Here is a 26,335-nt window from a genome sequence, read left to right as displayed (position 1 = left end):
TGATTTACCTCTGTGTTTCCACCAGGATTTTTTAGCAGTGGGGGCAGACACACAAACACACACACACACACACACACACACACATACACACGTGCCAATACTCATTTAGTTACTTTGTTGCTCTCCATATCCCGATTCATTCAGGTTAAGACCTGTGTGCTGTACCAAAGACCTAAAATGGTATAAAAAACTCTGATTATAGCCTGGATAAACTGGGCGTCGCTTCTGCTGCGGTACTTGCATTAAAACAAACCCACCCTCTGTGTGCAGGAGGAGCTTCTTGTCTGAAGTCTGTGTGTGTGTGTTTGTCCGTGTGTCCATGTGAATGCATGTCTCACTTCATGTTTAAACTGACAATAACATTTAGTTCGTTATTTATCGATGGCAGTTTGATGTTGATTGATTGCGCACCCAACATTGTTTTGCCATGTGTTTAAATCATAGACTTTAGGTTTAAATGCATACCTGAACAATTCTAGAGGGAATCAAACAAACACAAGTAAATTTCAAGACCCAATAACTTATGATTAGTGTTGGGGTTTATTGTTAAAGTGCAACATCAGTGCAGACCAGTGGGGGAGTGGGGAGGTAGGACACTTTGGCAAGGTACAAGGCAGCGGCGAGCAGCAAAATACATGGGTCAGAAACCTCGTAGCTTCACTGCAAGTTATATGATATTGTATATTTCCATCATGAGGTCAGGCACATGACAGTGTGGTGAGAGGTTAGAAAGAGTTGCACACTGTTGTTTAAAAGGAAGCTCTTTCACTATGTGAACAGAAGGCACATCTCCTTGTTAGGAAACTGGAAACTGTTAATATCATTAGAGATCAATGTAATCTTATGTGTGTTCACCGATCACAAAAGTTTCACATTCTCAGTGCTGGGGCCCGCTTTGCCCCTGCAAGCTGCGCACCATATTCTGGAGGAAGGTCTTCCTTACAGAACTGCTTGAGCTCAGCCACTAGGAGGTTCTTTTGAGCTCATTTCACAGCTTCTCCATTTGAGATAGAGTCCAGGCTCTAACTGAGCTGAAGTTGCCAGATGGTTTGTCGAGCAGAACCATCTGTTTGAGATAACTTTGTAACTTTTTCCAGTTTTATGCAAATCAACAATTCTTAAGTCTCGTGGTTCACATCAGCAGATTATGATTGGCTAACTCAAAAAAAATTATTTTTAAAAGAAATATTTGCTGTTATTCACACCCTCATCTGGTTTCATTGACTGGACTCCAGGGTTGATAACTGCTGCATCCAACAGGTCTTTGACCGACACGTTGTATTCTGTAGTCTCACTTTTACTGAGCGTGTACAGTAAGTTCAAGACTTCTGTGTGACTGAATAGTTCACATGAGTCAGAATTCAACCTGAAGCTCTTAGAAATGTTAGTAAGGATTAGTAACAGAGTCCACTGTTAAGATGCAGTTTTTATTATCACATGCTGCTGAAATAAATGCAAACACGTCTCTCTTTCGGAAAGACTCATTGTAACAGAGACCTCTTACAGGGACCATGTCGGCTGAGTTGTGTTCACAGGGAAGCTTCATGAGTGAGTTTGACACAGGCATGGGAAGGAAAGCCCTGACGACATTGGCAGGAAATTCCAGTCCGTGTTTGATTTGAATGGGCTGGAACAGGTTAAGAGGAAAAGAGAAAACCCTTCCCAGAATAAAATATTTTCCTATTAGTGTCAAACTGTCTGGCACATGAGTTATTTAGGAAGGGCTTCAATACATGTGTATGTTCGTGTAACCTTCTTTGAACATTAGGACATTATCTGAAAATATCAGTTCTTGCTATGACATAAATATTTTTGATCAAATATGGAAACATTTAATGAAAGTGTTCCACAATACATTAAAGGGATAGTTCACCAAAAAAGATTCACCCATTATCTACTCACCACTTTGCCGATGGAGGGGTGGGTGAAGTGTTTGAGTCCACAAAACACTTCTGGAGTCTCAGGGGTAAACAGTGTTGCAGCCAAAACCAATACAATTGAAGTCAATTTACACCATGTTTTCGCTTAATGTCTTCTGATAACTTCCTTGATGGTGCACTCGTACCCTCTGGCACACCATCGTGTGGCTACACTCGCTAGCGTAGCCAATTCTGGTAGTGGACATTTAGGCTAAAAACACAGTGTAAATGACCTTGTTTCAAGTCAAATATAAATGTCGGGCTTGGGGAAACTTGAATGACACCACACGAGCAGTATGAGGGCATGTTGTGTTTTTCCTGGTAATTTATTATGTCTGAAGAAGAGGTAAACACTATTTACCCCCTGAGACTCCTAAAGTGTTATGTGGACTCAAATACCTCATCCAACCTCCTTTGGCATAGTGGTGACAAGATAATGAGTGAATTTACATTTTTCGGTGAACTGTCCCTTTAAGGTGAATAAATCTGTTCCGAACCATATGCATAAATCTGACTCATTTCTATAATGGGAGAAATGGATCAGAGGAAAGAGGAACTGTTTGTCCTGTATTACATCAGAGTTTTTGCTCATTTCATTTCTAGATAAATGACCCTGATGTGGTTCACTTTCCAGTTTCTTTTTCTCCGTCCAGCTTCAAGCTTTAAAACCTCTTCCTCTCCGTGTCTCTATCCTAGGAGGTTATTACCTGACCAGCGCCTATGGGGCCATGGCCCTTATCAAGAACTTCCAGGAAGAGCAAGCAGCCCGGGTGCTGAGCTCCGAGGCCAGGAACACTCTGCACCAGTGGCACTGCCGACGCACCGCCCAGCGTTCGGTGCCATCTGTGGATGACTTTCAGGTATCAAGCCGGACTTGAGCCCACCTTGAACACCCAGGCAGTGAGTCAAAGTTGTACCAATTCCATATAAAGCCAAACTTCCCGCGCAGCACTGGGAAGGTGCATTTCTACAATTTTCTACTAACATCACAGCATGTGCATCTGGATCTATGGCTTTATATTTTTGGTAGAAAGCTCCATCTTGTGGAACATTGAACCAACTACACCTGATGTTTTTCTGTGGCCGTACGTAACTGCATGTCTTCTCTGGCTGCTTCTATTCTTCATCTTTTTCTTTTCTGCCAAAGTATAAAACAGGACCTTTTGTATTTCTCCGTAGAACTATCTCCGTGTAGCCCTGCAGGAATTGGACACAGGCTGCACGGCCAAAACCTTGGTCGTCCACTCTTATACCACCACAGAGGAGGTCAGCTCGCTCTGCGCCTACAAATTCAAGATCCCCGACACAGAGAACTACGCACTGTTTCTGGTTACTGAGGACACCAGCCAGCAGCTGGCTCCAGACACTCACCCTCAGCGCATCAAGTCTGAGCTCCTCAGCCGACCCCGTGGACAGACCTTTCACTTTGTCTACAGGAGGTTGCCTAACCTTAACCTCTGTATGCCTATTATAATGCAAAATGGAAACATCCTTCAAGTTGAGTAGTAGAGGAGAATGAAACAGCTTGCTGCACTTAAAAGCATTAATAGGTGGCATTCCTCTGGTGCTGGTTGATGTTGGTTTCGTTGAAAGATTTAAAGGAGGTCTGAACTAGAAAACCAATTATCTGCATATTGATTTAGAAGTGATAGGATGGATACTGTAAAGTGCTGGTGTTTTAACTAACACCTCAGAAATGTGGCTCAAATATGGGTTGAAAATGAAAAAATGATGGTCACACTGACACAACTCCGAGTCTACTTGGTGTGCATCTGATTTAGTTCGACCATACGTTGAGCTGAACTTGTCGGATTTTTATAGAGGGATATGGGTTTTTGGGATGTCGAAAGGTACATGAAAGGTTCTTCAGGTTCTTTAACGTGTATAACACCATCAAAGCAGAGGTCAGACAGTACAATATTGCATTTCATGTAACTAACGTTTGCATTAACTGCTGTTATTCCAGGTGCTTTCAAAAAGAACATGATGAACATACTGTTTGCTACTGAAAGTTTACAGCTGTCATCCGATGATGAGTCACCTTTCATCAATATACAACTTCACGCTCAAAAATTTATTTAAGAAGCAAGTGAACTATTGTAAAAGTTCTAATTATTTTTTTTTTTGCTTGTATGTTTTTATCTGCAGTTGCTGGTCAATTGCAGCCTGTATTTCAATGTAGAAATATTTTTTATATTCAAATGTTTCATCACTTAAGTGACAAAGATCTTGATTATTATTTGATCTTGCTGGACTCAACTTGGATTTTATACCAGTTATTTGTCAAAGGTCAACTTACGACAACACTGTTTTTACTGTTTGTTATGAAAAGCTCTGAGCTGACTCTGGAAATTTATAAAATTCTCTCCAAACAAAGCTTTGTGTTGACTCCAACATCATCATTTTTGTATTGGTGTTGCTGTATCATTTTGAGAGGAAGCGGCAGTTCTACAGTATATTAATCAGATGTTATTGTGGCATAATACCTGAAAAATATCCTGACAGCACACGAACAGTGGAAGATCTCAGGGGGAATCTAAAATGCACCATTGGTCACATGTTCACTATTAAACTGTCAGCATACACAAATGAATGAAACTCATGCAAAAAAAAATGACATGTAATAGTTTTCAGAATTATTATTATTATTGCATTAAAGTGTTATCTTACTTAAACTGTTCTTTTTGTGTTGTATGAGTTGCATCAAACACTATTGTCGTCTGTGACGTTGTATTAGCATTTAGCAAAATCAGGAACTATCACATAATTGACCATTCCATTGATTACAGCCTTTTGAAAACTGGCCTAAACCACAAAGTCACATAAGGTATTATATAAAAATTATTATGATGTAATGTGTACCAACTTTTAAAATAGCTTCCTGGAACTGCTAGTGAGCTGGGAAACTTCAGGTTAGCCTTTCTGCAGCTCTTGAGATAAGTAATATCAATAATTAAGTGTTTTGTGGCACAATGACCACTAACTCTGACTCTAACATGTAACACACCCATGTCACAGAGCTGCAATAATGCAACAGAAGCGGAACTATTGATCATCAGACAGAATTTATGGCCTTGTTCTCATGTTTGTCTTCACTGCTCAGATAATAAAACTCACCTCAATCAGCCACAGAATTAGGACCTGAAGGATTTGTTATTCTTCCACAGATTAACATAAAGCATAAAGATAAACTTCCTTTGATTAAGTTTAAGCATGTAGTCTATTGCAATTATGACTCGTCTATCTATAGGGTAGGGAGGGGAAGGGAGGAGTCGGTAAGATAAGAATGTGAAAAGGAAAGGGGAAAGTGTTAGATGACTTGTCACATAAGAACGGCCCTATTCTCATATACGTGTAGTCTTCCAGATTGATAGACCTGCAGAGGGCGCTGTCCAGTGTTGCCAGATGTATGATATTTGTCATATTTGTACTATCATTTTTCCCTTTGTAGGATCAGTAATCTCTATACCATTTCCATGATGTGAAATAGTTTGATCATTTTGTGCCACTTAGTATTATCAGTTGTAATCTGGATAGTAAAATATGGATCCTGTGTGAAACCTGAAACCTGTGTGTTCAGCTCAACTACAGACTGAACTGGAGGTGTTACTCTGAGAAAGCAGGGAACCTCTTGAGGAAGCTTAGCTCTTTTAGATCCGTAGACTCTACATTCCACATTTTGACATAGTGTTGCTGTAACCGAACTTTTAGAGGGTTAGGCAAACATTTATTATGGAAAATGCATATAAAGTCTCTGTTTTCTTCAGAGGTGCCACTGGATTCAATATCACTCTGTTGATTGTTCATTCTGGGAACATCTTCTATGGGGTGATTGGCCTCTGGAAGTGGCAGAATGATGTGTGGTCACATCATGTAGTGCTTACCAATCATATGGAGTCAGGAGATGTGGGATAAAACCAATAACACCCAGATCACATCACACTGAGCATGTCTTAATCCTCTTTTTGCCTATAGTGAAGTAGTGAACTTTAGCACAACCTGCTGGTTGATGAAAAACCAACTCAAGTTAACGGGGAAAAACAATTTCAAGGAGGGGTCACAGTATGATTGTAATTCGTGCAATTCCCTTAACTAAGGTAATATCATTCAAAATACATTTGGAATTCCCTCACAGTCTGTTACCTTGCAGTTCTCAAGACCCCTGCAATATGTTTCAACAAACCCTGCTGCAACTAAAGTGTCACATATAACCACACATAGCCAGGACAGCATTGTCTATCTTGCTGCAGTGATACAACCATGCAGCTGAGCCAGAATAAACCACTCACACTCTGCTCCCACATCAGGTCCTCCGAAACACGTTGAACCACCTCCTAACACTAGAGAGGATTCATAGGTCACAGCTTAAACTCCCGCTGGGAAACAAACAGAGTCACTGGGCTCCCTGCTGCTCCTATGCTGGACGCTGCTGATGTCACATTAGAGATCAGACACAGAGACTCTTCAGTGGGTCTTTAAAGACACCAACATAAAAAAGTACCATGCATTTTTTATAATGCCCTATCATACACTTTAGAGCAGAGATGGGCAATGGAACCTGCTGCGAACGCTTTTTAAGGGCTGTTCTGTCTATGCTGATGTTGATCTCAATGAGATGTAGACTGAAGTGAGTCCCTTTTGTCAGTGTTGAGTTTTGTTCTCACAGTTTGTGTCCCTTTGTGTTTCATCTGCTCCTCTGCTCACGTAACTGTAGGGCTGAATGAATCATACCTGAGGCCTGGGTGCATTTAAAACAAGTTGGACCTCATGTAAGTTACGAATCAAGTCAGATTTTGTTATATAGCACATCAAAAACAACAGGAGTTGAGCCTTTAAATGGAACCAAAAAAAAGCAATATGGATTTAAAGTAAGTCAAAATGGTACAATAAAATACAAAAGTTAAAAGTTAACGTGATAAGAATCAACCTGACAAACTCAGGCTGAATCAAGGGCAAAATTAAAAAGGTAGGTAGTGGACATCAACTCATTTGAAGAGGATGAGGAAGGAGAGGAATAACAGGCAGGCTTCATTTGCCAATTCAAAGACAAAATAAGTTAATTAATTTGAAGAACTTGTACACATTTAGTCATGCGTCAAATTGTGTTAATCTACCACTGTGTAAGTGGGACAGCTCCATGTGAGTCTACACACAAACACACACACACACACACACACACACACACACACACTCACACAAATACACACACAGGGCCAAAACAATACCTTGCTTCCGTCTTAGTTGCAGGTAAATGATGAATAGCTATTTTCTGTTTGACAAACTCATCTACCTCTGTTCAGAGCACATAGTTTCTGAACTTTGGTGGAACAGTTCTCCCAAGTTTTTCTTTCATTCCATCTAATAAACAATCTTCACTCTAAAATTAAATTGTATCTTGTCTGTCTTTATCCCCACTTCTCCCCATTCTGTTTGTGATGTTGTTGTTCCTCCTATCACCTGAACTTTTAAATCCAGCCTATTCTGCTTCGCATGTGTAATACCAGAACTTGGAATGTCTTTGGTTGTCTCATTGTGATTTATCATGTGTATGTTTACATGATTGCCTCAAAAATAATTTTCTCATATGGGACAGTGTTTTTAAAGCTGAAACCAAATGAACCACGTTAAACTGAGTAGAACCATATCGTGAGTGGATATGAAACAGAATCAGTGTGGTAGTTGTTTAATAGATGTTGTCATATAAAAGAGTTAAACAGAGTTTGTTTGTAAACTGTATTTTTGTTTATATTTGGGAAATATCATATTAGCTATGTGCGACATGTTTCCTACTTTAAAGTTCCCATCAACACTGCAGCTCTAATATCAGAGTAAGGAACTGTTCTGTATGTGCTGCTGAATAAAGATTTATTCAAAAAGAAAAAAATGGCGGGGCGCGACTTCGTCACTTCCGTATCCTATTTATTCATTTCCGGTAGTTTCAACACCCGCGCCACCTGAGAAGTAAATAACCTCTGAACCGCTTCTCCACGCTGAGAGCTCTTTGTTCGTCCTCGGCATCACATCCCGGCTCCAGCACCACGATGTCAGACAAGATGAACATGTCTCTGGATGACATAATCAAGTTGAACAGGAAAGGAGGCAGCGGCCGCGGCGGAGGATCATCGGGGCCCGGTGCGGGCTCGGGTCGGGCCGGGGGATCGTCGAGGCCAACGCGGGGTCGACAGAATAACTTCAACCGGGAGAGAAACAGCAGGCCCGCACCGTACACCCGGGTAAGAAAGAGAGGCAGCTGAAATGGATCTTAAACTTGAAATAACGTTGTGTTGTAGCTCCTTGAATCAGTCGTGGTGTTTTTATAATGGACGACGATATCTGCCGCTAAATCGCTTCACATTTCCACACTGAGTTTCTGGTTGCTTTTCAGCCGCAGGTCGATTCCATTATCGCCATGTTCAAACTTTCCTGAGCTCCACCTAGCAGAAACAGTTTTCAAACATCGTCCCCGACCGAGGGGATGGATGTTCCTTTATCAAGATGGCTGCCGTGCGTGGTTCTTTATTTGAGCAAAAGAGGTCAGCTGAGGAGGATCAGTGAGCCAAACTCATCCAGCGTGTTTTACTTTAGTGTGAGAGTTTCAAAGATGTCGTGTCCCCAGTCATGTGAAGTGGCGGCAACTGTGAGCTGGATGGTAACTTCAATGGCTCAGGGAGAACATGCCGCTTCCTCGGGCCTGTTCTTTCTATGGACGCCACCGCTATCTCACTGGAAAGAACATTTCTCTTTGTGTCCGAGGAAAATCATATATCCACCTTCCAACACTGGATGGTAAACTGGCCTGATTCCTAAGCTGTTCACGACCATCCTGGGTATAGTCACAGGTATTAGATTAAAACTGCTAGACTTTCTGATTATCATCACAAACTCTTTGTCGTAACTGTTGGAAAGTAGTATTGTGCTTTTTCTGGTACAACACATTTATTCTGTCCCCATTTAAGAAAGGAAATAAATATAACTCATTAAAAAATATTTGCACAAAAGTATCAGTACATCAACTACAAACAGAAACTAAAGAACTGAATGATTCTTTCTTAAGCAAGCATCTCAGAATCATTCACACATGCTTTTGAATGTGTAGCCCAGTAACATTTCTTGTGTAACCTCTGCACCAGTCCGCTTCTTTGTGAATTCTGTGTATTCAGAAGTCTGTAGTAATGTCTTGTCCTTTACAGCCCAGAGAGTTACCAGACAAATGGCAGCATGACATGTTTGAGGATCATGTCGGTGGACGCAGAGGACCGACCGCAGTACCTGAAAGAAGTGTGGAGAGTAACGGCAAACTGCTGGTCTCCAATCTTGAATTTGGTGTCTCCGACTCAGATATCAAGGTAATACACTAAACTCTATGAATCTTTGGCCACGTCTTTGTGTTGTGAATGTGACTGACTGCTCTGCTTTTATCCCCAGGAGCTGTTTGCAGAGTTTGGTCCATTACAGAAAACATCTGTTCACTACGATCGGTCTGGCCGCAGTAAAGGCACGGCAGATGTTCACTTTGAAAGTAAGGCTGATGCCCAAAAAGCCATGAAGCACTACAATGGTGTCCCACTTGATGGTGAGGAATCAGGTCTTATTCTACTACGGCATTGTTGTACTTGGAGGGGCTTCTTTAAGCACGGTAAGTTGTTTCACACATTTAAACATTTGTCTTTTTTAATTATTAGGCCGTCCCATGAAAATCCAGCAAGTGACGTCCGAGGTCGAGGAACATAGACCGTCAACACAAAGGTACGTCATGTTGGCTGGCTGTAGGTTGGATTTTGGGAAGACTAGTGATTGTGAACTCTGGGGAAATCACTTGGGTTGCTTTAATAACCGCTGCAATATAACTGGTTGGGAGATTAATGGGGTTTATTTGGCTGCAAATGGCTTATCTCTTTGGTGTCTTTCTAGTTCAAACAGCGGTTTTGACCGGAGCAGACTTGGTCAACCCAAGTTCGAAAGGAGGGACAGAGGCGAAAAGAGGCAAAGTGGTGGTGGCGGAGGAGGTGGTGGCGGTGGAGGAGGAGGGGGAGGTGGTGGAGGTTTCCGAGGACGTGGAAGAGGAGGTGGAAACAGAGCCCCCCAGCTTTCTGCAGAGGAGCTGGATGCCCAGTTGGATGCATACAATGCCAAGGTACATAGTCTAGTAGAAAAAAAGATTTCTTATATATTTTAACTCTACAGTGAACATCTATCGATAACTTAATCGTGTTTCTTGTGTTTTAGTTTCAGATGGACACCAGTTAGAAGAACGGAGGATGCTGTTGTCGTTCAATTTTTAAAACAACACTTTGGACATTAAAAACAATCAGGTTAATGTGATATGGTGGATTGGACATTTTATGCAGCCGTTTTATTGTATGGACGTTGGATTATTTTGACTTTTTTGTAGCAATTTGTCCGGGAGCCGTTTTTTTGATTATTTTTCTCTTAGGCCATCAACTCATGTGCCCTTTTCTTAATGTTTGGACAATTACCTGCAACATGACGTATTTTTTTAAACTTATCATAATAAATCAGATTCAGTTGCTTGATTTGCTGTTCAATGTACTGTTAAATTGCTAATGAACACCAGCTCAGTCACCTGATACTGTATACTCACCATGTTAAATGTATTTCAAAGGGTTTTGTATATAAATACATTATTGAAATGTCTTCCAGTGTTTTTTAACAGAGCATGCCTTGTTTTAGGTCTTCATGTAAGTTTAGCTGATTTTGATAATAATAGATGTTTACTTGCCAGCCTCTTATTTACCCCTGATGAAGTAAGCATCTTGACCAGCCTTGTTGGCCTTTTTCATCACTTGCTAAGGCACCTGAGCATCTGCTGTGTATTTTGAAGAAGTAGCTCTGCATCATCTGCTCATGACAGGAAGCTGTGTACAGTAAAATAACTACTATATAGCTCCATTTCTTTTAGGTCAACTTAACCAAATGGAAGCGGAACTACACCTATACTGTTTTGCTAATATATGAATTGGAACTATTTTGCTTAAAGGGGTCCACTGAGTAATACAATGGTTTAAAAAAACAAAAAGGTGAGAGGAAAAATGTAAGTTTTGAATCCTCTCAGTCCTACAATGGGGAAATTTACAATATTACAGAAGCAAGACTCAAATAAGTAGCATGCAATACCTAAGTTTAAGGAATATATACATGTAAAAATATCTGCAGTGTTACAATGTATACAGAGAATGGATTGCTAAATAACCATTGTATTGCACAGAGTTAAAGTGTGTGTAGTCCCACTGGGAGCAGAGCTTGTTGTACAGCCCTCCTGGTGCAGAAAGGAGCGATCTGGGATACCTCTCCTTCAGACACATGGGGCGCTAACCATAACCGCTCCAGGTCAGACCAAGAATGAAGTAGTTTTTAATGTTTAGCCTTTTTTTTAATGATATTGTTGCTCTTGCAATTTGTAAAAGTGCAGGTTTGTACGATGTCATATACCCCCCCATCGGACATGGGACCAATGCAACAAGGCATTAGTTGTAAGTGTCTTTGTGGTCTGCTTAGGTCAAATGTTGGTGAGAAGCAAAGAGTGATCAGTGTCACCCCACCCTTGAGTCTGTTCTCTTACACCAGTGTATACAGTCCACGCCCACACCATGCAGACAGGGAACTAGTGTTATTGAGTCTCTGTAAACCGTCAGGGCACATAATACACACCGAACCATGAATTTTGGCGACGCGCAGCACCGCTCTGTACGTCACCTGCGTGCGCGTACCTATATCTGGGAGCCGTGTTGCGCGTGCAGCGCGCGGGGCGGCGCCGGCCCCTTGTTCGCCATACTTGCACCGGAGCGCAGAGACCGCACTGACTGCAGAGGCACCTGAGACCACAAACACTAAGGTAAGAGTCCTCCATGCAACGGCGCGAGGAAACCGCGCTGCTGGAGGGACTGGGGCCGAAGCAGGTCACTCGAACCCGCCCAGTCCCTCTCTGCCCCCGTCAGCTGGGGAGAACTTGTCGAGCTAACGGTAGCCGCCGGCTCTTGTTAGCTTGTCTGGATTGTTCCCATAGAGGCAGCACCTCGTCTGGGCTTCGTCCCGCCCAGTGCCAGGCTCTGCGTCAAGAGAAGTTCAGTCCCGGTGTCGGATATGAACCTGCTCACCCAGAACAGCTCACTTCTGCAGAGAGCTGCCGCTGACCCCGGCGAGCTGTCAGAAGCAGCGGTGTGTCTGAAGAGATGCGCCGCCCCCCCCCCCCAGACATGATGGGGAGCAGCTGCTGTATTGCCCTGGCAGCTGCGGTTAGCTTCTTGACCGAAATATTTGGACGTAACAGAATTCAGAAGAGGCCACGATCATGTCAGCACAGCGTGTTTTTAAAGGAAACGTGGATTTGTTTGTCTCAGCTGAGATTTGTTATGATCAATGTGTCCAGATATCCACAGATAAATATTCCTAAGAGTGGAGATTTTCTCTGAACATTATGTGAACTTGACATTTGCTCATGAGCGACTTGGCTCCTATTTCTGCAGACCTACACTTTGTTAGATCCACTCAGAAGAGGCCCCGGCAGACAGAGGTGAATCAGTCTCCAGCCTCCCATCTGTGAATTAGAACTGTCTAGCTTCCTCTCCTGTTCAGGGAGCAGTTTGATTCCAGTTGGGTGAGATGGGCCTGTCACACTGGCTTCCGGTCCAATCCTGAAATATCTTAACGTTGATGTTTTGTGTTGCAGAACTGAACGGTGCCTTGTATCTTATGGTCAGCTCCATCATAAGCCATGTCCCTGTGAACCTTGCACTGTGCAAACAAAGCAGATGACAGACTGGAAAGACTCTGATTGAGTCGTACATTTAAAGAAACCATAGTAAATTATTCAGACTCATGATCGGCTACTGTCTACGTATGATTGTACCCCCCCCCCCCCCCCCCCCCACAGACACACAAACACACACACACACACACACACACACACACACACACACACTGCTTCTATCATTCCAAATGGCCTTGATCTAAATTTAGGCTCTTGTGTATATATATGTCATTTATTGTGCAGACTGGAGTTCATTGTGTGAGGTCCAACGGATGTTCAATAAAGAGCTTTGCCTCTTCACTGCCTCGTTGTGTCACATGACCCATTCTCACTGGATCATTCCAGCCAGGCTCAATGATATTTGAAGCCACATTCTTTATTATTCAAATGCACCATTCAAAGTGAGATTTCATCATAGACAACCATTGTTATTTAACTTGAGCTAAACTTTGAATATAAGAAAAAATGAATCACTTGTTAATGCTTCTTCAGGCAAAAAAATGTGTGCGCATAGTGGCTAACTTAAATAGGAAAAGGGGACATTGTGTGCAGGGTTTTTGGCAACTGCTCAGGCACATATTAGCTACAGACTAAATCCACTCAGTCGTTAGAGTTCACTCCTTTACTGGGTTCAGATATTTCCTCTGACAGCTGCAGGTTTGGGCAGGTCGGAGGCGAGAGCCGCAGAAAGGTTTGCTCATTGACTCACTTTTCACCAGATGGGGCCATCTTTATCTGGTCTCTGCACGTCTGTCACTGGTCCCAAGCCTTAGTTTACAGATGTTATGTACATTAGTATTGGCAACTCTAGATAATAAATCTATCATAGCCATATCTGTCTCCTCTGTCCAGCTTTTCAGTGTCCATCCGTAATTGACATGTATTTGAGATATACAGTTAGCTGTGCAGCAGAGTGTGCTTTTAAACTTTGGCACTGTGGGGTGCACTGTCAGCTCTCTTGGTTTAACACATACCATTTATCAAAGGTGAGGCCTCGTACACTGCAGTGGCTCTGGGTTAAACCTGGCTCAGGTCCTCTGCTACATGTCATCTCCTCTCTGTCCTGCACCATCCCTTTTTATCTCTACTCTTGCTGTCAAAATTAAAAGCAGAGATACTCCAAAACAAATATTTTCTATCGCTCTGCTACAATTTACTTGTCTAAGAGTGCCTGCAGAAAGCATGTCTGTGGTTCCTGTTGTTGTTGTGTAATGTAAACTGATGTCAAATACTACTTGGCTCACAGTTATTGTCCCCTGACTGCAACTTATGATTTTTCTTGATCAGTCAGGTATACATTTTGTCCATGAAACAAAAGAAAATAAAAATTATCCAACACAGTTGATTAAAGTCCTATGTAATATCATCCAATAACATGTTTTGTCTGACCAGCAACAGTCCAAAACCAAAAAGATATAAAGTTTTAAATTATAAAAAGTAGAGTGTTAACCATATAGTCTTTGCTTATAAGATTACAATTTGTAATAATATCAGATTTGTTTAGAAATAATCCATTTGGATAGCCCATATTCACGAAGTACAATTTGCCTCACAGGGCTTAACAGGGCAAGAGTGAGGAAAAACTAAAGAAATCAACTTTTAACTGGGGATATAGTTGGAAACCTCAGAGTCACATATGTTTGGGTTTTTACAATTTTAAAAATAAACGGCCAACATTAAGTTGTTGGAGGATAATGTAACTAAGTGACGGATCATAAGATAAGATAGTCCTTTGGCAGTCAAAAATAATCATCAGTAAAGTAATAATAAGAAGCATGCAATACAAATCTCATCTCATCTCATCTCATCGTCATCCGCTTATCCGGGGTCGGGTCGCGGGGGGAGCAGCTCAAGCAGGGGGCCCCAGACTTCACTTTCCCGGGCCACATTGACCAGCTCTGACGGGGGGATCCCGAGGCGTTCCCAGGCCAGTGTTGAGATATAATCTCTCCACCTAGTCCTGGGTCTTCCCCGAGGTCTCCTCCCCACTGGACGTGCCTGAAACACCTCCCAAGGGAGGCGCCCAGTGGGCATCCTTACCAGATGCCCGAACCACCTCAGCTGACTCCTTTCTAAGTAAAGGAGCAGCGGCTCTAATCCGAGTCCCTCACGGATGACTGAGCTTCTCACCCTATCCCTAAGGGAGACGCCAGCCACCCTTCTGAGAAAACTCATCTCGGCCGCTTGTACCCGCGATCTCGTCCTTTCGGTCATCACCCAGCCCTCATGACCATAGGTGAGGATAGGAACGAAGATCGACCGGTAGATCGAGATCTTTGCCTTGCGGCTCAGCTCTCTTTTCGTTACAACGGTGCGGTAAAGCGAACGCAATACCGCCCCCGCTGCTCCGATTCTCCGGCCAATCTCACGCTCCATAGTACCCTCACTCGCGAACAAGACCCCGAGGTACTTGAACTCCTTCACTTGGGCTAAGGACTCATTTCCTACCCGGAGTAAGCAATCCATCGGTTTCCTGCTAAGAGTCATGGCCTCAGATTTAGCGGTGCTGATCCTCATCCCAGCCGCTTCACACTCGGCCGCCAGCCGATCCAGTGAGTGCTGAAGGTCACAAGCCGATGATCCAATGAGGACCACATCATCCGCAAAAAGCAGTGACGAGATCCTCAGACCACCGAACTGCAACCCCTCCCCACCACGACTACGCCTCGATATCCTGTCCATGTATATCACAAACAGGATTGGTGACAAGGCGCAGCCCTGGCGGAGACCAGCACCCACTGAGAACTGCAATACAAATGTAAGGAGATATAAAAATACCATATATAAGAACACAGTCCTTCTTTTGTGACCTAAATAATGTCTAGGCCTGTGAAGGACCACCCCTGCAAGGAGAGGCTCTGCATCATGTGATTCATGACGCCTCATTCTCGACTCTCCAGGCGGTGATGTAATTTCAGAGAAATATGTACAGATGATATCACATAGAAGATATCGGTCATCAACAGCAGCATAATGAGAAATGCCGATGCTGATGCTGAGGCTGCTGTGTTACCAGCAGAGCCTCACAGAGCAGCAACACATTCCTCGCTGACATCGTTGCTGTGGTCATCTGTTTGTCCAGTGATTTACAACCTTTCCTCAAAGAGGCAAGTGTCTATCAGGGAATTAGAGAAGAATTAACGCCATGTTGTCCATCTCAAACTGTTTTTCCAATGTTTTCATTCCTCTTTTTTCCTCTCAACCCTTACCTGCTATATTTTTGCTATATCCTTTTAATGCCCCATGTCTTTTCCTTCCCCATGAACATAATCTTTGTCCAGTCATGGCTGAGGATGAGGTGACTCCAGAGCAGCTAGCAGCCATCGCCGCCGAAAATGAGGAGCCAGAGCCGTTGGACTACAAGCCACCAGCCCAAAAGACGGTGCAAGAAATCCATGAGCTGGATAAGGATGATGAAAGCCTACGCAAATATAAGGAAGCCCTGCTTGGTTCTGGGATCTCTGTGGCAGGTAATGCTGTGTGTGTGTGTGTGTGTGTGTGTGTGTGTGTGTGTGTGTGTGTGTGTGTGTGTGTGTGTGTGTGTGTGTGTGTGTGTGTGTGTGTGTGTGTGTGTGTGTGTGTGTGTGTGTGTGTGTGTGTGTGTGTGTGTGTGTGTGTGTGTGTGTGTGTGTGTGTGTGTGTGTGTGTGTGTGTGTGTGAGTGAGTGAGAGCAGGGGCGTTGGACAGGAGAAAATACTACATTTGTGGGTCTACCCCTCCGTTCCAGCAGCTATTGGGACAGCCTACCCCTACACGTGAACCCACAAAACGAAGGGGAAGGGCCAAGGGGTGAAATGGCATTTGACCCAAATGTACCTTGAGCACATTCTCTGTTTTTCTTATGAGTTGATATTTATGCCTCTGATTTGCCTTATGTTTTGTGGTTTCATCTGTAGCAGAATTTTTTTTTCTTGCATTTTAATTTTCAATATTTTGTTGTGTTTATATTAAGTTATGGTAATACTAAGCATCCCATAAATATAAAATCAGATAAAATTATGCATATGAAGGGACCTTTTTGGTTAAGCTAGTTTCCGGAAAGTCACCTTTTTAAATAAGCTTTCTTAAAGTTCAGGCAGAAAATGGGTGTGTTAGTTCAGCTCACAATTTGCTTTCCAAACCCACAATGTCATTATAAATTGGTTATATATTTACTGATACTTTACTGATTGATACAGCTCTTATCTGATAGTGTTCTGATATCAGACTGATGATGGTTCATTTATAAGTACTCCCCATTCTGCATTGCAGTCCTAGCATTGGACACTTAGGGGACAGTTTAAAAAGAGAAGCTAAGTCAGAAGAACCAAAGATGTCATCTTTATTTATTCCATGCATTCATCTTCCTTGTCAAATCCTGGTGCCTGTCGTCTCCTGGCTGTGGCTGACTCACAGCCCTGAATGTTAGTACTCCACATTCAGAGCTTTGAAGGTGATGAGCCAAAATCGATGACATGCAGCCATCACCTTCACAATTAGTGGGGACAAATACTCAGGTATTCTTTTATGAACAGTAAAAAGCTGCCACCCCGTACAAAACAGATACCTGCAATCACCATATGTGAATAATACAGACTCAGGCATGAGAAGAGCACATTAACCAGGCAACAAGGTGTTCCTATTTCTAACAGAGTTAATGTTTATTAGACACAGTTGAGGGACCATTTTTACCTTTCACCTCGTATTGCTTAACACTCTCTACAAACATTCATTATACTGTGGGTGCAGAATTTTCTGGTATGTTGAGCCCCTGAGGATCAGTATTCAGGCTCAGAAGATGGAAGGTTTCTTCAGTGTGACTGAGAATAACCTGAAGTTTAATTAATGCAGAGTCTTTCCCAACTACTGCAGAGATGTTCTGCTTCCAGCTCCCTCGAGCCTGTGCACTTGGATGGCTGCAGGCCCTCTTGTAAATGTTTGCTGCTCTAAAGTCTCTGCATGCTTCCACTCAAGTGTTGTCACGTTGAAGTTATGGTGTCAGGATGAAGTAGGTCAAGTAAGCTGGAGTAAGTTAGCATCCTACACAAACCTACAGGGTAATAAGTCTAAGATTCTCATGTCTGAGAGCAAATTAGTTTTCTGTATTGAACCATCTGTTTCCTGTCGCAGACCCCAGTGTCTCCAATGTCCAAGTGACCAGGATGTCGCTGATGTGTGAAAGTGCTCCGAACCCCCTGGTCCTGGATCTGCAAGGTGAGTCCCTGTTCTGCCTTCTGTATACACAGGGCTGTATGTCAACTTTAATTCACACGTGGCACTGGTGCTACAGAGGTGGAGAGTTTTGTAGCATGGGTAAACATCTTTTACCATCTCTAAAAACAATCGCAGGTGTAGCGCATTAAACAGGTATGTGAAAAGCAAATAACTCGCTGCGCTCTAGACAACAAATACCAAAGTTTAACAAGCGCTTTCAGATTAACATTGTTTTCATTACAGGGACCTTACAACTGTATAAAGACGTCATTATATTCAAATTAGCAGCTCAACTCTGTTTTATTCATACAAACATAATACACATATATATTTAAATTGGATTCAAAAAGTGTCTGATTCACCAATGAGAGAACAAAGGTCTGTCTGTCTGGGCAGACTCCATGCAGACCGGGACATGGTTTTTACTTGCACGACAGAGTACAACTACCAAGTGGAATAGCAAAGCCTCATCAATTCACCTCACACACAAGCAAGTACACAAACCCTCATATCACTGTCAACACACAAAGTGGCTGTGATTCTCACACACACACACACACACACACACACACACACACACACACACACAAAACTAAATCGTACAGTGCTTCAGTTGTGAATTTGTTATATATGGTGGCAGTTTTTTGTTGCATTTGCAAACACTGGTCTTCAGTCACACCACAGAGCCCTGATACAGTAGACATGTTATTGCCCTCAAATCATTTTGATAGATAATGGATCTTGAACATATAAATTAATGTTTTCATTAACAAACCAAAAATGAATAACCGAACTGAGACTTGAGACCAGGTTGAACAGCTTAAGATCAACAGCACGTGCTCCAACCATTTCAACACAGAAATCTATCCTCTGTATCTTTTACCCGATGATACTCTATCACCTGACTATACTTTGTGACACTATTTAACAATGTCACAAACTATATTTGTTCCATTCAAAAATAGCATCACTCTTAACTCAGCCCTGTGTCTGCTTTTTTTGGTTGCAATCCCGTACTGCTTAGAGATCAGTCTACAAAGGTTTGAATGACTAGGGAAATTCTCGAGCGACAATCTGGCAGTTAAGGCTTGAGCTGTGAGAGCTGCTCATGCCCCAGCTGGCCTAGATCTGCTTCCATCCAGAACATTGTATCCTGCTTCCCCTGCATCACTCCTCAGTCCCTTTCATTAATTTACTCCCAAATATCCGAGAGTGATGCTGATTATTCAACTATGAAACTTTTTATGATAAAAAAAACTATAAAGTAAAAAAGATACTGTAGTGTTTTTGTGATTGAACTTGAGACCCATACAAGTGGGTAGATCATGAACACTTTATCCTCAGAGTAGAAATGATCTGCTGTTTGTTTCGCGGCCTCAGTACACCCCCTAACTTTATGTTCTAACTTTCATTCAAAAATAAAAAAGTTAAAAATATAAAAATGTACTTTTTACAGAACTGATATATAAACATCAGTAACATTAATAAATGTCACTGAAGTTCAAATATGGATGTGAGCAAGAGGTGGTTGTTTATAACCTGAATGAATGCTGTTAACAAGTTGTAACATTCCAGAGGCTTCAGTTCATCCAGTTCATATCCACAGACGCATGAAGCTAAAACTATATCAAGGTTCCTGCAGATGATGCAAATGGCTTCAGAAGGATTTTTATCTTATTGATGAATTGGGATGACATGCACCTTTTATGTTTGAAGTAGCAGTAACCCTCACATGCCTGCTGGGTATGAGTCATACACACTTAGTCAGTGAGTAAGGTCAGTTCCAGTAAATGAATCAGTGCAGCTTGTATGGCAGACCTGTCTGATGTAGAGTTGGGTATTGTTTGGGTTTTACAAAGCGGTTGTAAACTGTTTTCAAACATTTGCTGCACGTCGCAGTGTCAGAATCCTTTCACTTGAAATATTACCAACAGTTCAGCTTTTGGCATTTGGTTGCTGTGTTGACTTGAGTTTGAGATAGCTTCTAGCTACTTGCAGGCTAAAGTTAAGAGCTGCCAGGAGCCACGTACTGAGTATGTTGCCACCAGAATTAAGTGCAATGTTAACTAGACATGGAGACCCAGGGAGAGGACATCACAGTCAGGACTCCACAAAAATCCCTCTGAATATGCACAGGCAATTTTTGATGGGTCACACTCACAAGCCAAAAACAAACATTAGAACTATTTGTATAGAGCGATCAATTCAGGTGATGGTGCTAAACATTTAAGCTAGAAATGGACTCCCTGTTTATGGTTATGCAGTGGATGTGTGTGCTCATCCTGTTTGTGAGGGCAGGTGAGCAGGACACATTACCACTAAACGAAGTAGAAGGATGTGGTATGGGTCAAGGAAGAACTCATTCAATTTTCGTGTAGATGTACTTCTTGGGGCAGATCCAGGAATTTATAATCACTTTATTTAACAGTGTGAGATAAAGCATTTTTTTGAAAATATATTTGTCTGGCATATTTAGAGAGTTGATATATGTGTGTGTTTGAGGTTTTGTGCAGCTTGATTGAATTTAAGGGGGCTTTTGGCATAAGATGGTTTCACTCTACTGAGTACTATTCTAGTTAAAGGTGCACTCAAACATTTAGGAAAAGGCTGAGGCAGATGGGCGCCCACATTGAGTCTGGTTCTGCTAGAGGTTTTCTTCCAGTTAATTACGGAGTTTTTTCTATCCACAGTTGCCAAAGTGCTGCTCATTGTGGGAACTGTTGGTTTTTGATAATCATTTTTAAGGTCTCGACCTTCTAGAGCACCTTGAGATAATCTATATTATGATTTGGTGCTATGCAAATAATAATGAAAATAATTATTTTCCCCTGTGGTTTCGAACAGGAGACCTGGAACCCTTTAAGAAGCAGGCCTTTGTCCTAAAGGAGGGAGTGGAATACAAAATAATGATCAGCTTTAAGGTGAGAGCTGCTGCAGCCACAATGATATGCACACAATGACGTTCCATAGCATTCCATGTATATATGACCCTCGTATTTGTTGCCATGTTGAAAATATGACTTGCCTGCTACACCAGTAAGGTTTCATTTAATGTGACACTAATAATGATGTTGCTATTTTTGTCATTGAACAGTCCATCCACTTGTTAGCAAATTGCTTGTTTGCATGTTGTAACAAGCATTTTGTTTTTCTGCCAAGATCTTCACAGTATGTAAGACATAGAAAAGGCAGCAAATTGAATGTGGTGCTGAACACAATTTTCTGAATAGCAAGAACATATGAAGAACAGTAAACTTTTGCTAAGGTCGGCTGTGGGCTCTGAGAAAAAACTCAGAAAATAGTGTAGGCAGAGCTTAAAGGGATAGTTCACTGAAAAATGAACTCATTATCTACTCAACACTATGCTGATGGAGGGGTGGGTGACGTTTTTGAGTCCCAGAAAAACACTTCTGGAGTCTCAGTACTCAACAATACAGAACATCCGTCATTCTGCAATATGTCTTTAACAATGTGTGGGTGTGTCTCTGCAGGTGAACAGGGAGATTGTTTCGGGTCTGAAGTATGTGCAACAAACATACAGGAAAGGAATGAAGAGTGAGTAAACACTTTTTCACCCTTCTTATTCTCCTACACAAATTGTGTTTGCTCCGCTTGAATTTATCAGCCCAGTTAATTACTGAATATCAGATGATCACCTGGAAATGATTTGTCATTAGTCTTCCTAAAATCCAGATCTATGTCATTATATATATATATGTTTATTTTACTTTACATGTGCTGCGTTTTAATAAAAAAAACAATTGTGTTCCATAATGATGTTATAATTCAATCTCTGTCTGGATATACAAAAATTTCCTTTGAGTATAGCCAATCAAATCAGTTCTTTCCTTGTTTGACGGTGACAGTGACTAAATACCAGACAGCAGGATGTTGCACAACACAAAAAGTCTTAACTTAAAAAAACTAACTGTCTTTCTATCTTATGTGTCCACAAGCATGATGTAAATGAGCTCCCGAACAAACAAAGGTTTATTTACCTTTTTCAGTTTGTAGGCTGGTCAGGTAGGTATGTGGACGTCGCACAATTTAAAACTGTACCTTCAAATGTTTATTACATTAAGTTTAGATGCTTAATGTGTTCAAATGTGACACTGAGTGCAACTGCAAACAGTTTTCTCCACAGGTCTGTTCACATTTTGTATTTTGTATCCACACTACTACAATTCAGTTTGTTTTTTTGCTTTATTTTTGTCTGGTGTGCACAATACTCCAGAGTTTACAAGACCCTAAAAATGGAGAACTTAAAAAATGCTGCTGGCCCCATTTTGAAAATCTGTGGCTATGACGACGCAGTCCCCAACACCCGCTTCCTGTTCGCTTCTTATCAGATTGCTCATAATATTTTCTAACACTAAGGAACCAACTGTTTCTCTGACTTTTTTTGCTCATCAATTATCAAAAAATATTTAAAATAAATTTAAGTATGGAAATAGCAATAAAAACACATTGAATATAAGAAGCAAATGTGGATGTGAGATTTTAGACTGAACAAGGCTCAGTTAATATTATAGTACATACACTGAGCACTTTAATAGGAACATATGTACACCATTTTATTTATGCCATGAACTAATCAGCCAATCATTGGGCAGCAGTGCTTACATCCATTCCAGCCGATACAGGTCAGAAGCTAATGTTCAACCATCAGAATGAGCTGGTCTGGGTTTCTTGAAGTGCTGATCTCCTGGGATGTTCACAGAACATCCAGTGAGCAGTTGTTCTGCTGATGAGAAAGGTCAGAGGAGAACAACCACACTGGTCACAGCTTACAGATCTGCTGATGTGACGCATTCATGTGGAGTCCATGCCATGAAGACCTGACACTGATCTGAGAGCAAACAGAGGCCCCACCCAGTATTGGTATGACTAGTGCAGTATCAGTTCTCAACACTGATGTCATGACTTTTCAAAGTGTTTCAATGCATGCGCCATAAATTCAGGAGCGAATCAAACAAACACAAAGTAAACTTCAGTCACTTCAGTCACTGCTTCACTGTCTGTTTGTGACTGAGTGGGAGCGTGGCAGGCCCAGGGGCTCGGTGTGGTGTCTTCTATTTGTGTGTCACCGCTTTTTCACTGGGAGATATGTGTTTCCTTGGCTAGTTTTTATCATTTTTACATCTGTCACGTGTTAGAAGCTGGAGGTGAATCCAGCAGGGGATCCCCTGTTGTGTTCTCACATGGAATTATCCTGGTTTTCTTCCGACTATGTACTAGGAGGTCACTCGGACACAGTCCATAGATAATCTGGAGTGTTTATTCAGGCACCTCTTCCACAGTAAATGTATGAAATCAGCGATAGTCAGAGCAGCTAAATGTTAGGTGCACTGGTGCAACCGAGGAAATGCTGCACTGCAAGTGGAACCAAAATCTTTGTCGTGGGCCACCGCGTAGAAATGTTCAGCTGCTGCTGCTACAGAGCACGGGTCTGTTTATTCAAAGTTTATTCATATTTAACAAATTGCGTGTTCCAGTCGCACCAAATGCAACACTTCACTTCCTTTGGCCCTTAACAATACACAAGGTAAAGGTGAAGCCCATGAGATTGTTGGGGCGGTTGTGGCTGAGGGGGTAGTCCCCTAACTAGGAGATCGGCTGTTTAGTCCCAGTCTTCCTCATTCCGCACACCGAAATGTCCTTGGGCAAGATACTGAGCCCCACAGAGAAAGTGCTGCTGAATCTGTGTGTGAATAGGTGAATGGCAAAAACTAACGTCTAAAGAGCTTTGAGTGGTTATCAAGACTAGAAATACGGATCATTTAGCGTTCTCGAGATATGTGAGACATACAGACAGAGATTTTTTCCCTTTCATAGTTTTGTTAGAAATGTACGAGATGACCTGATTGGTTAGGACAGATACCAGTGGAGCAGCAGACCATTTACTGTATGTCGTTGCTCTTCTCTCACCCTGTTTCCATAATATCCAAGTCAAATATCTGATTATGAGTCAGACGTGTCAACACTATTCCTTTATTCAACCGTCTCCATTCAATGCCAGTGTTAGAAGGTTACCTCTCAGGAACAATTCTTTATGCTTATCCGTGATTTCTTTGGTTGTGACTTTGTTAATCCTCACTCTGGGAATTTAAAATCTGCATACAAACTTATTGCTCATTCCTAATGGAGACAAAGTTTGTTAACATTGTTTTCCATTTGTTAACAGTTGATAAATCCGACTACATGGTTGGCAGCTACGGGCCTCGTCCCAATGAATACGACTTCCTGACCACGGTGGAGGAGGCTCCTACAGGCTTGATGGCCCGCGGCAACTACGTCATCAAATCCAAGTTCACCGACGACGACAAGCACGACCACCTGTCCTGGGAGTGGAACCTCAACATCAAGAAAGACTGGAAAGACTAAAAGAGGCCTTCGTGTCTGGGGGCGGGGGGGGGGGGGGGGGGGTCGAGGGAGTCTAAACTCCCCCGCCCCTTTGTGTTCCTCAGCCGCTGCCCTCGTCCCCGCCCTGCGTCGACCATTTCTGCCTTCTTTGTTTTGACTTGGTTGTGCATTTCATTCATCTCATGCCTTAGTTCCTGCCTCATGGTCTTCACACACCCCAGCCCACGTCTCCTTCAGCATTGGTAGCAGCAGCAGAAGTAGCAGCAGCCCCCCTACCCCTATTCCTCCCCACCCGCCACTCCGTCCAGCATCTCCCCACCTGCTCATCATTTCATTGGTTGCACACGATTTACCATCGTACACCACCCTGCCATCCCCACCCACCCCCACACCCCCCCACGAGCCGCACCATGTAGCACCTTACTTTCTCAACCCCCACCCACTCCTTTCCTACCAGTCGTTTTTGCTGCTTGAAGAGATTACCCCCCTCCACCTTTCCAGAATGGTGTTTTCCTCTCTCAGTATCAAGTACATGTGGAAAAGCAACTGTACAATCAACTTTTGTTTGCCTTTTTTATATAATTGTATCAATCGTTGTGTGACGTGACTGTATTCACATCACTGTTTATCAGCTGTTGTTTTCATAGCGGGCCCCACCATATCCACGCACTACCCCCCCTCCCGTCCCACGGCTTTGCCGCCTACTTTGCTCGCTGTCTTTTGATAGAATTACCAGAACCTGCCTTGTTAAAATAATTCATTCAGAGCTGCTCTTCAGCTTCTCCCTCCCTGCCCTAAATGTATTAACCCACTCGCTCTTTTTAACATTGGAGTGGGACCAAAGTGAACAGGGGAGTAAAAGTACAAGGGTATAGAAATAAGATACTTATCTATCGACTAATGTTCAAACTTCTTGTCTTTAGCATGCCGTGTGCACGAGCAGTCATACGTAATATCAAGGGCTTACTCTCGCTACCATCTTCTTTGTTAGCCCTGTTGTAGTAGAGACTGTTTCTACAGGTCACTCTCATACAGCTGCACGCACCCACCCCCAGAATAAAATGACCTCCTATTCGGAGGGGACTGAATGTGAAAAATTGGAGATAAGAAACCAAACCCTGTGAATATCAGTATTGGCACTCTCATTCCGTTTAGCCATGAGGCCTTAGCATTGACTTCGATCATGTGGAGTAAAACGGCAACAAGCATTACTATTTTAGTCTTTATTGTTTTTGTTTGTTTCCCCTTTGCCTTAATGTACATCATTCCCCTTCAGTGCTCCCCTTCAAGATAGCTTCATAACTTGTAGCCCGCAGTCAGGAAAGTTAGTGTGGAGTAGAACCGGAGAAAGTCCAGAAGGCGGCTGAGCCAGGCACCGTCTGCTGCTGCCGGAGACCTCGTCGGTGTCTGGCCTCACCCACAGACAGAAACTGGCAGTGAGGAGGAAATACAAAAGACTGACCAGGCCTTCAGTGTTTTTACCCAGTGACCCTCTCAGAAAGACACTATAACCCACATTACAAAACTTGAGACTACTAGAGAAACACAACTGACCTGTCACACTAAACTGAAAGCGACTTGTACTGTACCAGAACATATGGATGTAAAAGTTTTGTTTTGTTTCTTCTGATAATGATATCGGTGTATTCCTGCTCCATACATTCCTTCACATTGTACAGTTTCTATAAAACGCTGGCATGCTGGTGGGGTTGTATAGTCTGTCATCATTTGTGATTGCTCTTCTCAGTCAATAAAAATTTTGCTCAACTTGGCCTCTAACATTGTGGTGTTTTACAGATTGTAGAACTGTTCCTACCTGGACAAGCTCTGTGTATATATTTATACACAGGCATAAAAAACGTATATATATGAAAATATATAACAATGAAATAGGCTAAAATATGAATAAATAAAATTTTATTGAAAGGTAGAGTAAAAAGCAGGGGGAAATTTTAGCTTTTTGTTTGCTGTAATAAATATCAACCCTCTGCTGCCCCTTAGGTCTTCAGAAAGGTTGTCCCAAAGACATGGTCCTTAAGGAGAGTCTCAACTCCACGACCCAAACTTTATCTAGTCTTTAGCCCCAACTGAC

The 26,335-nt window shown here is 42.3% G+C and overlaps 3 protein-coding genes across 5 annotated transcripts in view; all 3 read left to right on the top strand.

The window, feature by feature from the left end:
* Nucleotides 1-4,594, top strand: part of LOC128436766 (ras and Rab interactor 2) — a 36,590-nt gene extending 31,996 nt beyond the window's left edge. Inside the window, exons 12-13 of one of the 2 annotated variants that reach the window (XM_053418612.1) lie at nt 2,616-2,779; nt 3,099-4,594. In XM_053418612.1, coding sequence (XP_053274587.1) covers nt 2,616-2,779; nt 3,099-3,425 — 491 coding nt within the window. In that variant the 3' untranslated portion in view covers nt 3,426-4,594. Of the gene's footprint in view, nt 1-2,615; nt 2,820-3,098 lie in introns of both variants that reach the window. The other variant, XM_053418613.1, reaches the window with a different exon arrangement.
* Nucleotides 4,595-7,840: 3,246 nt separating this feature from the next.
* Nucleotides 7,841-10,574, top strand: LOC128436764 (THO complex subunit 4). 2 transcript variants are annotated; one of them, XM_053418611.1, is made up of 6 exons: nt 7,841-8,152; nt 9,110-9,265; nt 9,345-9,492; nt 9,602-9,665; nt 9,831-10,053; nt 10,152-10,574. In XM_053418611.1, the coding sequence occupies exons 1-6, from the start codon at nt 7,961-7,963 to the stop codon at nt 10,164-10,166; spliced, it is 798 nt and encodes a 265-aa protein (XP_053274586.1). In that variant the 5' UTR covers nt 7,841-7,960; the 3' UTR covers nt 10,167-10,574. The 2 variants fall into 2 exon arrangements, with proteins under 2 accessions (XP_053274586.1, XP_053274585.1); XM_053418610.1 differs by having other exon boundaries at nt 7,842-8,152; nt 10,146-10,574.
* A 1,096-nt stretch (nt 10,575-11,670) lies between these two features.
* Nucleotides 11,671-26,010, top strand: LOC128436763 (rho GDP-dissociation inhibitor 1). Its single transcript, XM_053418609.1, has 6 exons — nt 11,671-11,772; nt 15,969-16,157; nt 17,797-17,880; nt 20,725-20,801; nt 21,372-21,435; nt 24,065-26,010. The coding sequence occupies exons 2-6, from the start codon at nt 15,971-15,973 to the stop codon at nt 24,262-24,264; spliced, it is 612 nt and encodes a 203-aa protein (XP_053274584.1). The 5' UTR covers nt 11,671-11,772; nt 15,969-15,970; the 3' UTR covers nt 24,265-26,010.
* Nucleotides 26,011-26,335: the final 325 nt, after the last annotated feature.

The sequence above is a fragment of the Pleuronectes platessa genome, chromosome 3 (assembly GCF_947347685.1).
Source record: "Pleuronectes platessa chromosome 3, fPlePla1.1, whole genome shotgun sequence".
Lineage (NCBI taxonomy): Eukaryota > Metazoa > Chordata > Actinopteri > Pleuronectiformes > Pleuronectidae > Pleuronectes > Pleuronectes platessa.
Note: the sequence above shows the minus strand (reverse complement) of the source record. Positions and strands in the feature narration are given on the sequence as shown.